Source organism: Oreochromis aureus, linkage group 16 (genome assembly GCF_013358895.1).
Source record: "Oreochromis aureus strain Israel breed Guangdong linkage group 16, ZZ_aureus, whole genome shotgun sequence".
NCBI lineage: Eukaryota > Metazoa > Chordata > Actinopteri > Cichliformes > Cichlidae > Oreochromis > Oreochromis aureus.
This window is the reverse complement of record NC_052957.1, coordinates 26,277,584-26,293,561: the sequence shown is the minus strand read 5'-3', so window position 1 is coordinate 26,293,561 and position 15,978 is coordinate 26,277,584. Positions and strand designations below refer to the sequence as shown.

Below are 15,978 nucleotides of genomic sequence, written 5' to 3'. Positions count from 1 at the left end.
TCTGAGATGTAAAATGGAAATGCTGAACGATGCGTTTGAAGATACTCTTCAGCTTGTGCATACCAGGATGTTTTTTTTTCTTTGTAAACCCATTTATATTTATTTTACATCATCCAATTCCCCATGTAGTACAGTTATTGTCAAACTAGTCTATTGTAATGATGTATTCATTTACTGCTAGAAGCTGGAGCTTAAAGATTGGAAAGGCATGATTTCTGCTTATTCATTCTAAATCCCTAAGTGGAAAAAGCCCACAGGATGCTGCTTGGCTACTATTAAGCCCCAAAACATTTAGTTAAATAAACAAATCCACAGTTTGAAAGTCTTTGAAGGAGATTAAATGTTGTATCGTGTTGCAATCTGTATCTGCAAGCCTACAGGTGCTGTTTCCCCATTCGTCACAGGTCATCATTTTCCTTTACTGATGAGTAACAGTGTAGTCTGAGGTGTGGGTGTGTCATGCTAGTATCAGCTGGCACAGCTTTAAGCTTCTAGCTTCAAGCAGGGTAAGGATCAGTTTACAGAAGCTTGGCTACCTCCTCCTCACATTTCTAGATGCTTTTTTCCCCTTAATCGTGTAGTTGTCATCCCCAGTAGGAGCTGACTCAATTGCACATCTTACCTGGAGCCTCAAAAGAGATATTTTATTTTCAAAGAATTATGACACATCCAGTCGTATTTGATGTGAAAAACTGGTTGAGATTCCCTTGAAAGAATACCTTGAAGCTGGAAGAAGAAACTGGGAAACACTCCACTGAAAACCTCTGTGGATTAGAGCTGATGTTTTTCTTGTTGTGTGTTGTGAGAGAAACGATTTGAAAGGACTGAGGTGATGAAGCTGATGCCCATCCCCCAGGACATCACTGCTAAAAAGCAGACTCCTTTTCTAAGTAGTGTTTGTTTACTGTTGTTTTACCTCAAACCTCATGATATAGCGCGAGAAAATCTGAAGTAATGATATTTCTGATAATACAGAAAAAAGTCGACATTTTATTGACATTTGCAGCAGCATTTAAAAGCGTAAGTGAAGGTTATTTAATAATAACACGGCAATAGATCTAGGGCAGAGATAGCGCAGTAGGTAGAGCGCTCACCCCGTGATTGGAAGCTCAGCGGTTCAAATCCACCAAACAGCTACCCTGAGGTACCCCTGAGCAAGGTACCGTTGTTACGCACTGCTCCCCGGGCACTGTATTGGTGGCTCCCCACTGCTTCACAGGGTGAATGGGTTAAATGCAGAGGACAAATCCCCTACGGGATTAATAAAGTGTATAAAAAAGCCGCTTTTTACTACAAGCCTCATCCAAGCACTTTTGTCGCTTTGTGTAACATTAACACACACTTACACTCAGATTCATGCATCAGGGGCAATTTGGGGTTCAGTGTTTTGCTCTAAGAATACTTTAATATGCAAACAGGAGTAGTTTGGGAATCAGACCGCCGATCTTGCAATTTTTAGGTGACCCGCTCTACCGCCTGAGTCACAGCTGCACCAGTTATATAGCATAAGCTAAGTGTGAGCACACAAGTAGCCTGGGTAGTGTTTTATCTTGAAATTTAAAGTAAAAGTACAAAGTTTACATTTTTTAAACTTTAATTTAACAATAACTAAAGTTACTTAACCTTAAGCCTGCATTATAATAAAACTGGAAAATATCCGGTTAAGCTTTTTAAACATTTGCCCTTCCTGTCATAGCTAGCCAGAGCAGCTAGCCAGGGTCGTTTGTTTACTTCTGGGTTGTACATCATCAGCTGCTGGCATCTCCTCCTCCGTAGCCTGGTTGTACATATGTTTCTGCATCAAGTGGTGAAACAGGTTTGTTGTTTCCACCTTCAGCAGGTTTTCAACCGTTTGCCTATTTTTTAAAGCACTGTGCTTTGTTGCAGGTTGTAGAAGTAGCTCCCTTTTTAGGTATTAAATCCTCATCTGAGGCTCTTGCTTTCAGACATGATATGACATTATGACACTTTGTGATCAAATGAAAATTTATACTATTATTATTGCGATCGCTATGATATGGTACAGCTGTATCAAACTTATTAGCAACATACTTACTGTGCTGTTTCATTACAATTTCAATTTTTCCCGCTAAAATGGGATTAAGATGTAGTTTCTTGAGAAGGTTTCAAGTCAAGAAATTACATTAAAATCTTGCTTGATTAATATTTTGTCCTTAAAAACATTTTCTGTAACGGTTCAAAGTCTACTGCACATGTTCTCAGACAGGAAAAGACAAAGTTTTCCACGAGGCTGCTCACACTCCAGTTCCATCCAGACCCTTATCTTCTTTCTGTGATTAGTATTTCTTCAGCCTCACTCTTCATTGCTTTAATTTGCATCTAAAACCATTTAGTAAACTAATCCTTCTAATAGAAGTAAATGTATAGACTCTGATCCCTCAGTGCTCCGACCTCTTCCCTCTTCTCTGTGCATCCTCCCCCTGACAGGAGAATGAGAGGCACTTCACTTCATTAGGTTACTAGTTTCTTATTACCTGCTGAGCCCCGCGCAGCCCTCGTCTTGCAGTGTGTGTGTGTGTGCCCTGTCTGTCTGTCACAGCAATGAACTCTAATAGTCTCAAATGTAAGGTGACTCATCTGGAATGAGCCATTGTTCTTGATTACAAATAAGACTGGGACTTCTATTATTTATTTCTACTGTTTTTTATATATGAGAAACACAGTATATTTGATTTTCCATCATATCAAATGAAAAAAGTTTTAATTGATTCATTTTATATTCATTTTACCACACAGATTGCACTGAAACTCCTTTGTGCTCATGCCTCTAAATGCTTGCCTGCAAGTCAGAGCCTAAAATGAAACATTTCGATCATGTTGTTAGAATTAAGTTCTTTTTCCCAGAAGAATTTCCTCTCTGGCTCAATCTCGCTTGTGTGCATTAATCTAAAATTGAAATGGCGGTCAGATGTTTCTTATGTAAGACACTGCAGATAAGCATCTCAATCAATGGACTTTAACGCAGAGGCCAGATTGCTCTGGAGGATTGAAGCTTGGTGTGGGTCGACGTTCACAGGGATAGAGGCGTAAACTGGTGGATCAGTGCATGGCTGACAAAGACAGAGGGCAGGCGAGCAGGAAAAGCATCACATCCAGGTCGCTTATGCAAAACTAGAGGCACATATGATGAATATTTCAAAAACCAACGAGCTGTGTTTTGTTTTAACTCCACCTGATTCATCACTGCCTCACAGTTGAACTGCAGTTTGTTTAAAAGGATCGCTGATTTGCCTAAATGTCTAAGGAAACTGTTATCGTGCCATAGCTTTCTTTATTTAGACAGACGCCTCACCCACTTAAAAGAGGACAGAGGTAGTGATACTGTACACTTAGCATTTGGTGGTGATTTATGACTTATGAGCTTTCTCAGACTGCCTCACATTTACAAAGTCTGCTCCCTTGGTCACCGTGGAAGTCATTGTTGTTGCAGGCGGCTGTTATTGGGGCTTCAGAGGTCTCTAAAAGGGAAACCAGTCGGTCGTATTTCAGTGCCGCTTGTGACTGCTGCCTTCGGGCTCGTGTAAAGTGAAATATCACAGCAGCCGCCTGTGTTGGAGCTGTGTTGGAGACTAGGCTGCGTGCTGGCACACAGTGTGTGGACAGCAGTCTGCCATTTTCTGCCACATGCTGAGTTGCAAGCGCAGTGTGTCTGTACATTCAAGTGCATGTGCACTCCCACGCATTTGAAGTAGTCTAAGGCGCTGCGCTGGCTTGGCTTAGAAGACATGAAGATATATTTTAATCTGGCTTTGTCTGTGTTTTTTTTATCATTTTGTGCACAATGTTTGGTTTTTTTGTCAAAAAAATCTTTGTGCATTGTCTTGACTCAGTGCCGCAGCTGATGTGAAGCGCAGCGTAAAGGACAACAAACACATACGGATCTAATTGACTGTGAACGTTGTCTTCAGAAGTTTACTGCCACTGCGCATCCAGCAATGACTGAGCTGATTTAAGTCAAAAGCATCCTCCAGATTTTCACATTCTGCCCCTTAGGTGACTGTCAAAAAGCCTAATTTTGAAGTTTTGAAACCAGTTTGGCCAGTACGCACAGAGGTAATTGGAAAAAGTTGAATTTATCAGTCTCCGTTTGTCTCACCGTGTGCCCTCGCTTGGCCTCGCTGTGCGCTCCGGCAAGTCTGTCACCCTCCTGCGGTGCCTTCCTGCAGCTCTTTCCAGCTGTGCTAACGCTGGCTTGCTTTCATTTCACACAGCATAGACCTTCTGATTCAGACACCTGCTGAGACGCAGCACACTTTGGCAGCAGGTAAACCTTTTCATGCCGTGTCAGGTTTAAGGGTGTTTAAATATTGTTTTCCCAGTCAGCCCGACCACCTCACAGAACGCTTGAGGGAATCTTTTCATAGTTTTTGCAGACACCATCAGGACGTGAGGACCTTGATGTAACTTCAGTTTCTGAATGACATATTTAAGTAAATTTTCTTAATGCCTTAAGTTTCAAAGTTAGGTAATTAAATCCACGACAGCAGCCCCACCATTACCCTAAATGATTTAGGCATGCTTGGAATGTGTAGATTTTGTTGATATTATTAGAAACTCCTGATTTCTAAAGGCTGGGCATTGATATTATATAGAACCTCAATATATTTCATAGCTTTTATCACGCTTTTCTGACCCACGACTTTGCTTATAACCTTAGAATAACAATATTTATTAATGCTACACCAGTCAGCCACAATATTAAAACCACTGACATGTAAAACTCTGATCATCTAGTTACAACACAATATTGTTTTAGGAAACCTTAAATGCTGGCATTCATGTGGAAGCTACTTTGAAAATCTAAGCACAATGTGCCTAAAGACTGTTGGAGATGAAGCATTTGCCCTTATTTGATGAGGCTCTCCCCAACGTCAGTGGACCTCCTCAGCCCAGCAGGACAGTGCACTGGACATTTCCCAAGAACCGCTCAACAAAAGGTCTAACGCACTGACCTGGCTTCCAGACTTCCCCTATTACATTCCAATCGAGCATTTGTAGGATCTACTGGAACAAGCACAATCTAAGGAAGGCTCCATCCGGCAAACCACGGGACTCAAAGGATCTGGTGCCAACGTCCCGGTGCCAGATACAGGCCACGCCCTAGTGAATGCCCCGATGGGTCAGTGCTGTTTTAGTGGCACATGAGGGACCTACAGTGCTCTAGTGTTTTTGCCTATTGGTGTGGAACATAGCAAAGGCACAAAGAGTAAAAAAGGGAGCTGCCAGACTCCCCAAAATGCCAAATCTGTAGCCGCCTGATTTTTGATGGCAGAATTTCTTGCATCTTGTGGATAAGGTTTGGAAGAATGAAAAGCTAATTATGCTGGAATCTGAGCTGTCGCTCTACTGGCAGAACAGGTCTGTAAGCAAAGAGTTTTTAGGACACCTGCTGCAGTGTATTATATTTAAACACTGAAACATCTAGTCACAGATTCAGCGCTAACTGCTTATTATTCTAATTCAGTAGAAATGAGGCCTTCATTACTCACAGGAAGTGTTTTATTGTGTTATTATGCATTAGAGGCACATGTGACAAAATCATTGTAGATTTTAAACCAGTTTTGTTAGCTACATTTAGCTACATCTTTAATTTCTTTTAAAAACCACTTGCAGATTACTGGAATACACCGGGCGGGGTTGTGTTTAGTTCGGGCTTCAGTGTGGTCACTGGAGACCAATCACATCTGCTTAGGACAATGCTTGGAATCCCACCAAATGTGGCACCCTGCTCTGTGTGGTATAAATTATATGACTAACAATGTAACTCAAATTTTTCTCAGAAGTTGCATTAGATTGTACAGAGCAGATTAGGAGGGCACGAAATACGATAAGAAACTACACAGCGAATACAGCCAGTTTTCAAAATAAAAGACTCAGGTGCAGACTGTGTGCTTTGCCTCTGCAATGCTCCTGTGGTGCTTTAAGCTAATATTTGTATTCTCTTGTGCTGGATAAACTTTTTTCATTGTTGTGTTTTTTTAAATAGATCACTCTTGTCAGCAGCAGGGATCCTGTTTTCCCTTTTTTTGAATCAAGATGGTTGTGATTCCTGAAAACATGACAGCAACCAGAATATGTTTACATCCTTTAATGTATCTGTTTTGTGATGAACCCATGGCATTTTCAGGAAATGTGAGCATTGAGGTGTGTGAATTAGTGTCAAGCTGAGAGGTTGCCAGACAGGCACACACATGTATAAATAAACACACAAAGATGGACGCACACACATAAATACACACCTGCACACAGATCTGGATGAGATAGACAGGCACAGTCTGCATGTCTGTAGGGAACACTAGGAGGTGTCAAAAACCATGAGCACATTATTATCACCTCTTCTACTACCGCACAGGATCTGAAAGACATCCAGCCTTCATCACTCAGACACACACACACACACACACACACACACACACACAAAGAAAGAGAGATGAGTAATAAGACAGCCTACTCTGTCTGCTCAGAAACACTTCTGCATAGTTTAGGAGGTTCAGAAGCACCCATGAGGAGAGGATGAATGAAACGGGCTGGAACGGCAGGGAATTGGCTCAGTGATTTAAATGCTCGCTGGATAAAGACAGAAAAAATAAATAAATAAATGGGTCACTTCAGTCAGTGGCGATAACCAATTTCTCATTCCCTCTCTGTAAAGCCTATCGGTTTCAGTGGGATTGTCAGAGCGGGGTTATTCCATGAGCAAAAAGGCAGAGAGAGAGGGAGTGTGTGTCACCCACTGTCCCGCAGTACTGAGCTTAATTCTAAGCATTCAAATCTGTTTGAAATCTCCAGATCTGGGGACAAACAAAATGTGAATGAAGTAAGCTCCATCATATTTGCGGGGGAGGACCAGGAGCCTGTGTAGAGGGGGAGTGGGGAAAAAAAGGAAAAAAGGGCGGATCTACCCAAGTCCCTGCCAATCATCCAGCACTCCTGGGATGGAGGAGGGGGAGGTGTGGGGTGGGGTTCATTTCTAAATGACAGCCACTTGTCACAGCTTTGGAGCCAAAGCACTCTTCACTTCCCCGCATCCCGCAAGGGGCAAGGGGGGAAAGGAGACTGGGTGGGTGCTAACGTCAGAAATCATGTGACCTGAGCTTTGCATGAGTCTCTGGTAGATTTTCTCATCATGTGGTTGAAGATGGTGGTGGTGGATGGAGGTTTAATCAGAAGAGCTGGGGTTTAACACAAGGTGGGCCGAGGCTTTTTTCTGTTTTATTAGACTCTGTTCTTCATCAGTCCTGCAGATTCATTCATCCCAGTCTTAGATGTGTGTTATCGGGTCAGTCTCTTTTGTTTTTGGCCTGTTGTCCTAGATTACATTCGTGTCTGCTGGGCAGTAGTAATGTATGGAATTTACGTCATTTGCTTCACTGCTTTTATTGTTAGCTTTACTGTTCAAAAAATACCCATTAGTTGAAATGCAACTGGAGGCTGGTGTAGTTACAAAGTGTTGTAGGGTGATTCCACACTGGATGGCTGAATGTTAACTAAACTTCGATGTGCTTTATCTGGTGTGTTGTTGTGTGCAGATTTATATATTTTTATATGATACCAGACTGTTTCTTAATATATTATTATGTCATTATAATAGTGTTTCTTGATAAGGGCCCACAATATTTCAGGATCATTTTAAATAATCTTATTTAATTTGATTAATCGTTTGTGTTTGCTAAATGGATATTTCGCTAGAACTTCAAAATTTAATTTCACACTGAGGCTTCTAAGCAGGTCCAACCAGTATGGGTTTCCTCTCTTACTACACTGTAATTAATTGCTATAACAATGCATGAAACTGCATGTCAGTCTTTGAATACACTTGACTTTTTTGAATTCTTTGAGGAAAAAATATACGCAGAAAGCTATTTTACAATAACACGGTATATTACCTTATTTTCCTTGAGTACACCTGTAATTTATCTGAGCAAAATGATGGTGCATCAGTTCCTCAGTTAGTTTGTTAAATGCTTAATTGAAGTCATTAAAATCATTTTATAATACAATGATTCAAAGTACTGTGAAATAACCCTCATAACACTGTTTATTGAGATTACAGGAGCATTAAAATGCCATTCTCATAATAAGCAAAGAGCTGACAGTATTAAACTGCTAAGCTTATATGTCACCCATCACAATAATGTAATATTTTTGTATTGGAAGAACCTGTTTATGCAGATTACATTAGTTTAAGTGTAAAATAACAGTATGTTGCTGGCAAATCTAGCTGTCCGGACCTAACCTTGTAATGTAACAGAAAAATGTGTTAAATTGTGATTTCTGATGAAAAATAATTACTGTATAAATTGTCCTTTTGTAAATATATATATATATATATATATATATACATATATATATATTCTCCTCAGAGTGTTTTCCAGGAAGTCCATGAACGGCCTAACTGATTAAACACACACATGTTCGTGTGATGTGCATAATTCAGGATGCTACTCTCTCCTGTCAGAGGAACACTAATTATGTAATTGACTCAACATCTAATTCACTCTAAAAAGGAGGACACGGTTTGTTTTACAGTATCAGGATACATCTGCTATTCAAGCCTTAAGTCTCTGATGCCCATTGTGTTTCTCTCCTTTACTAGCAGACCTTACATACAGCTGCACCTGGCAGAGCGATCGTGTTTTTTTACTCCGAGAGTTTATTATTATATTTAGAAATGGCAGCTTATTGATTGATGTCCTGTTTTTCTTGCCTTTCTCTCTCTGTTAACTTGTAGCTCAGGGCCACGTCTGTCTGGCTCGTTGGACGCTCCAGACGGATAGCTGTGCTGAGGGGAGTCTGAGAAGAGGAAGCTGGGCACTGTGGGATCTGAGCCAATGACCTGTAGGAGGAGAGAAGCAGCATAGAGAGTTGATTAAAATGGGGTAAGTTTAGAAGATGAGACGGCATGCTGCCAGCAGGAACTGTTGGCTGGAACAAGAGGATTTCGCTCCAAAACCGATCCTTGCAACATGATGCTCACTGTTAGGTAAAAAGCAGATGTGCTGACAGCAGAATAAAGACACGCTTGTGTGTTTGCACATAGGCACAAATAGAGTTGTGGTCTTTTCACAGCAGCGACTTACTGCCATACACTTTATGCTTAATTGGAAATTCTCGCAACTCACAGAGTGAAGGTTTTATGCTAGATTTTCTGAAGGAGGAACCTAAAGACCTTCAGTGTCAAGGGTGGTTTAGATGCACAGTTTTGTGTTATATTAAGTAAAAGAGGATACAGGGATAAACTGTGTAAGTGACTGAAATAAGATAAAGTGACTAATTTTGTGTCAAATCGTGATATAATTGCTCAGTGTTTCAATAGGACAAAACTACTGACTTGTACCTTTGTCTGGAAAATAACCACATGGACATGGATTTATATAGATACCTGAAAAAAATATGTGGACACCCAGTCTTAAAGTAGCCTCTTCTTTTCAGGTTTGAAGCACTGAAACTTGAATTTAAAGATTTACTCCAATTCACAAGAGGATTATCACCTAACACTGATGATGGCTGGCGAAGCCTTTCTTGCAGTTGGATTTATTTCTGGTCCAGCAACATCAGTTTGACACAGGAAATGGAGTTCCCAAATGGTTAATGTTGCTACAGTTTGACAGTCTGAAGCATTTAAGTGGGTTAGGATGTTAAAGTTCAAGAGATTACAATTAGAAAAATGGCTTGTTTAGAAGGCTTGCCAGGAGAAAACCTCTTCTCTCTAAAAAGAACTTGGCAACTGAACAACTGAAGAAACCGTAAGACTTCTGGAACAATGTCCTTTGGGCAGACAAGACCAAAGTGGAGATGCTTGAAGAGGCACAGTTTGGAGAAAACCAAGCACAGGATGTCAGCACAAATGCCTCTTACACACTAATAAGCATGGTGGCGGAGGGGTGATGATTTGGGCTTGTTTTGAAGCCTTGCTTTGTTTGAGTTAACCATGAACAAATGTGAGGCCATCTGTCTGACAGCTAAGGCTTGGCCCGAGTTGGTTGCAGCAGGACGATGATCCCAAGCAATGCAGAAATGCTGTGGTGAGACTGTAAGAAAACAAATACATGGAAAACTCAATGAACTGAAAAGAGGAGAGGGCCAAAGTTCCTCCACAGCAATGTGAGATGCACACACTCCTAGAGACAATTTGAGGTAATCATACAGAAAATTATCAGGTTATCGCTGCTAAACGTGGTTCCACAAGCTATTGAATCATGGGGTGTACTTAGTTTTTTTTACAGGACTGCATGTATGTGCCATTAATATTTGATTTGACTAGAAGTGACTGGCCTACTTCCAACTAGGAAATACAAAACTAGATCAAAAGTCCCTGAAATAGACACAGACCATTTTGGCCATATAATTTTAAATTGAAAGACTCAGTAATACACAAACTGACTTATTAAATTGGAGATTTTTTTGTCAGTGTTCTCAGCAATGCAGTAACTCTGACACTGAATCCAATCATTTGAATGATTTATTTCCTCATTTTGAAGCTGTCCTCTCCGTACGCTCTGCCATCATATCTTGAGAAATCAGCCCCTGTGCATGCTGGACATGGTGGCTGATTTACTTCCCTGCTGGTGGGGATGAATTATTCCTCAGTTAGCTTGGTGACAGAGGGAGCAGAGAGCGCGAGACCTCCAGAGAGCATTTACTCTGGCAGTAATTCAACCAGAGAAAGGCACAGAGAGAGGGAGAGGCACAGGCATGTCGAGCAGGATGCTCCCTGCTATTCAGACACTCACACTCACACTAATTTAAAGCCAAATTTCACATTTCAGCATTTTTTTCCCTCCCAGCTGAACTACGCACATGCATATTGTATGTGTCTTCTAAGCAGAATAGCAGAGAAATCACTAAAAGACATCACTTAGTTTTGCAAGTAGTAAGTCAAAACTGATTATAGAAATAAATCTGTTCATTTTGCGGAAACAAAAAAAAATACTGGAATTCCTTTACTTGGGGATGCAAGTAGGTAGTGAATGTACATACTTAATAATGATCAGAAAGGCATTAATGAAAAGAGGGCGTGGTGCACAAGAACCTGTCAGCCAAATATCAAAGATATACAAAAATCTATCAAAATGATTCACAAGCATTAAGATACTGATCGGTGTAAAGCAACAGAACATACAAAACCTACAAAAATGGACTTGAAATAATGTAATTTCCCCGGATCACGAAGTATGATTCAGCCACATGAAGTAATATAACAAACAGAAAAAGCTACTCTCATTCTACAACAAAGTGTTAGTCAATTCGTCCTTCTCTGTTGCATGTTTGCATTATTAAAACGCACAAATCTAATTTCATTTCCTTTAAAAAGAAAGCATTTCCCAAACCAGCTGGACACGGGTTTACATGCCTGAGTGTGATTCAGTCAGGAGTATTTTCTTACATTTTTGTCATTGTCAGAGTAATCTACGTATGGTGATCCAGAGTGTTCAGGTAGCAGGACAGTGAATTTGAGATTAAATGAAAATGTACTATTATGTGTGCATCCGTGGTAGAGAAGCAGCATGCGACCTTGTGCAATGCATAACAAAAAATAGACAAAAGGAGAAGTGAGATATATCTGGCTTTAGATAATCACAGTACTTGTTAGTGCAGTCACTCCACTCTTGTTTTCTAAATATGAAATATATAAAAATGTCACCAGTCTCCTACTTGTTTAAGATAAAGATAAAATGATTATGTTTTTGTGAATGTGGTGTGTCTTTCAGACTCTGCTGCTTCAAGGATTCATTTTATAAAAACAGATTCGTGTTTTGTTTTGTTTTTTCAGTTTTTTTGAGCATGTTCATCTAATTAGCAGCCAACGAATAAAATCCGAGGGAAACCGCCCACTGATTAACTCGGATCGCAGGGCTGCTTACCTCTAACCATGTAAGGAATGGCAATTTACTTATTACCACGAAGCCTCGGAGAAGCGTGGCGGCCTGTTCGTGCTTTAGCATTTGAGAGCATCTGAGTCTGGAGATGATTTGGATTTTATTATTCACATAATGCATCAGGGATGAGCCCTCTGAGTCCCTGTTTCATAACCATAGTCATAATCACAGCCATGACCCTGCGCTACTCACTGTGATGTAGACCCAATGTGAGATATGGAGAATGAGAATTTGTATTGGGCGGTGAACTTGCTATTTGTACTCATTAAAGAGAGCGAAAGAGCCACAGTACACCCGGTGCCATCTTGCCAACTGTCTTGGCTCCTAATCAGCAGCTATACTGTCTGGTTAGTCTGAAGGAAAAAAGCAGAACCATCCGCCAGTGGACTGCCAGGCAGTTATCTTCATTACTGTCCCCTCAGCTTACTGCTTTCTTTTAACATCACACTCATTTCCTCTTCGTCTGTCTCATCTACTAGCTTTCTCTCATTTTTTTTTCACTATCCTCCACTATCTGTCTCTCAATCTCATGTTTTAATAGCCCGACAAGCCAGGCAATAATCCCTCTATTATTATTCTTGCTGCAGAGAAAGGAAAAAAAAGAAATAGCCCAAGGGGGCAGATAGAACGCTATTTATATGATATAAATGTGATTACTCTGGTGAACGAACCAGGCTTCAGAGACACTGTCTCTGTGTCCAGAGTCGTGGTTATCCAGTACTGATGTGTACTAAAAGGTCATTTTAGAATCTACGCTGAAGAGTAATGTTTCAATACTGAGCTGTGTTATGATAGGGGAAACATCTAAAGTAATGAAATTCACGTTTGAGGCCGTGAGCTAATGTTCCAAGATGTAAAGTCATTTTGTCAATTTCTTGCTTGGGACCACGAATAAAGACATTCTGTCCTTTCTTGTCTTCATCGCTGCAGGCTGCGGATCTCTGTACCAGCTCACTGCACGTCTGAGGGCTGCTCGCTCTGCCCCGAGCCATGCCAGACGTGAAGCCTCCCCCGCCATGTGACTACCCCTCTACCTCCTCCGTCGCGGCCTCTGCCGGCTCCCCTGCTGGCTGCACCTCTCCGCTCGACCTCGTCATGGACGTGGAGCCCTGCATCACCAACCTCCCCTTATCTCCTGACCCCCTGTCCTCCTTCCCCCGGCACAGAACCAGCGTCCCTCACTATCCAGGCTTTCATGGTCCACCTTTTCCCCTCATGGCCCGGTGTAACAGCAGCACCTTGCTCACAAACTTGGGGCTCAGGTACTGTTCCGGCCGACAGGGCGCTCCGGGGATGGAGCCAGGTCAGGGAGCAGCCTCGGGAACCTGCATTCATACTGGAAGCAATGGCAGCAGGCCTTACAGGAGTATGGAGAACTTAAACTGGAACACTCTGGCAGATTCTGGTCTGTGCTCACTCAGCAGTGCTCCCTACAGGAGCGTGGACAGTGAGTTTATCTTACGCTACACCTCCACTAGCCACTGGTATGATGGGTCTCCAGACAGCTCCCACGGACTCGTACCCAACCCAGAAAGCCTGGCGTTTTACCCTCGACCCGGGCTGCCCAGGAAGGACCTGCCACTTTTCCCTCAGTTGCTGTTTCCAAGTGGTGTGGATGAATGGGATGCGAGGAAGGGCCTAAGAGAGAAACTCCGCCTTCAGAGTGCAAGGTCAGCTGTTGAGTCTCTGAAGCCCCTCCCACTGCGCCCTACGGTGTCCCCGTCCGCTGTACCCATGGAACGGGAGAGTGTGCATCATGGGAAGTCCACAGGTCCTGTTTCCTGTACAATGCGCATCACCAGCCCAGAGGAGATAAAACAGGAGGTCTTGAGGCGTTTACAGCTCCGTCGGCAGAATAGTAGCCCCAACCTGGCTCTCCACAGCTCCCCATCCACCCAGCAGGCAGTTAAGACATCCTACACAACAGACAGTATTTCAGGTAACAGAAGCGGATCAGACTCTACATTAGAGCCTCGAAGACCTCCTTTGGGACGCTTGCATATACCTACTTTTGAGGAGTTTAAGAGGATGCGGCAGATGGAGAGGAAGCAGAACCTTGAGTCCACAGTGAATGCTACACCATCTGGAAAACCTGTGGCTGACCTGCAGCAGGATCCAGGAGCATCAGACGGTGCGATAATCCTTTCTGACCCTCAGTTGGGTTCTTGTGGAGAGCAGAGAGAAAATCCCGAGGCCATCGCCTCCTCCGAGAAACGTACATTCAACACTGTGAACGCTAACGGCGCTGCAGCTCCCGCTCCCTCCTCCATCTCTGACACCAGCATGTACTCTCCCATCCGCACGGGGCCCTCTCCACGTTCACCCCTGCCGCCCCAGGGTGGCTCGGCCCAGGAAAAGGCCAGCAACGTAGGAGGGGATGATGGGAGTGCCAAGCGTAGGAGGAGCAGTCTGGAACCTGCTGGGTCAGTTCCCTTTCCGCCCAACAGGGAGAAGTGGGAACGACCCTCCAGCTGCTGCCCTGCTCTTCTGCTGGACGGGACCGAACTGTCTAGCTATGGAGCCAAGATCTATAAGATGAAGGATGGTCTCATTGGCTCTGCACTGGACCTGATCAAGAAGAGGTTAGTGGAAGAGGCGTGGCAGGAGAGAGAGGAGTGCTGTGTATGTGCTGGTTGTTGTAAAGTTAAACTAAACATGTTGTCTATAGGTTAAATTACATAACATTGCATAATAGTGGTGGGAATAACCATGACTATGGAGTTGTTCCCTTCTGCTACTGCACACAACCATCACAACCAAAGATATATAATATGTATAGAATATATCCTTATTTATTAAATATAAAGAACTAAAAGACCTAAAAAGGTTTATGATTAACTCTTAGCTTTCAGTACTAGTACAGTAAAGTGTATTTTGTACATACAGTGGCACACGGCTTACAAATAAGCACGTTCTTTTAAAATCCAGTTAAATCTTTCTAATGGAGAAATTAAATCTCACAATATACATTATCCGATCCTTGTAGGGGCTTACAACCGCTGAAGTGCATGTGTTTATCGGTAAAGTATATGCAGGTACACTTCCAGCGTTGTATCAGTGTATGCCCGTCCATCTGTTTAAGCCCGCACGTGCTGTTGTGTTATTGATTTATCTCAGTTATTGTGATAACAGCTGTCGGAGCTAACGGGGTTGGCTCTGCAGACGAGACTGTGGGCGGGAGCCTGGCATGAGGAGGCAGTGACAGACTGGAGGACGCAGACTTGTTGTTTCCCTGGTTCTCCTCTCTCAGTGTCATCTGTTGGCTAAATAAATGCAGGCTTCACTCCACTGTGGTTCATTCTGATCAAGGACAAACAAGGGAAGGGTGTGTTTTACAGCACTGGGCACCCATTTAGGTCTTCTTGCACTGTAAATATTAGACCCCGAACAAAGAGCTGCTTGATAAGGTCAGTTGAGAAATATAAACTCCACCCCCCCCCAACGGCCTGGTGGTTTTGGTAAATGAGAGATAGACGGTATCTTTCCCTGCCAGTCTGGACTCTCCGCTCACTGTCGCTCCTTTGTCTGCACTGCTAGAAAGAATGATGGATGACTGCATGAAGGCAGCAGAAAAATATCTGCTGCGTGTGTGCGATTGTATAGATACAGAATATGTTCAGTATGTAAGAGAGCAGAGCTGTAGTCTAAGGCTGCAACTAACAGTTATTTTATTTTATTTTTACGATCAGGCTTTATAGACTATAAAAGCATGAAAGATGCTCCAAGTGATGCCTTCAGGAGGCTTGGTTTTTTCCCTTTAATCTTTATAACAAGACCAGTATTAGCTAGCAGCTCGGTGGACCTGCATTTGGTCACACTGGTTGTTACCATTACAGTTATTACAGTTTTTCTGTGTTCGTTTGAGTCTTTTGAATTATGATTGTATTTATGACCAATGCGAGAGACAAGCTTTAGGTTAAATTAGTATAAATATTATAATATAAGCAGAACTTTTTGAAAGCAGTTGACTCACCGTCTTGTAGACATCCAGAGTCTCAATAAACACGTCGATCAGAGCCTCATCAGGGAGGTTGTGATAACAAATTTCGCCCAACAACCAAAAGAGAAAATTAAGGAT

General features: G+C 42.4%; 1 protein-coding gene across 4 annotated transcripts in view; it reads left to right on the top strand.

The window, feature by feature from the left end:
• si:dkey-91i10.2 (uncharacterized protein LOC555224 homolog) overlaps nt 1-15,978 on the top strand; it is a 68,858-nt gene that overhangs the window by 38,312 nt on the left and 14,568 nt on the right. For 2 of the 4 annotated variants that reach the window (XM_039600486.1, XM_039600485.1), the window contains exons 2-3: nt 8,753-8,900; nt 12,831-14,482. In XM_039600486.1, the coding sequence (XP_039456420.1) occupies nt 12,891-14,482 (1,592 nt within the window). In that variant the 5' untranslated portion in view covers nt 8,753-8,900; nt 12,831-12,890. Of the gene's footprint in view, nt 1-1,786; nt 1,817-8,657; nt 8,901-12,830; nt 14,483-15,978 lie in introns of those variants that run through there. The other 2 variants (XM_039600487.1, XM_031732948.2) reach the window with 2 other exon arrangements.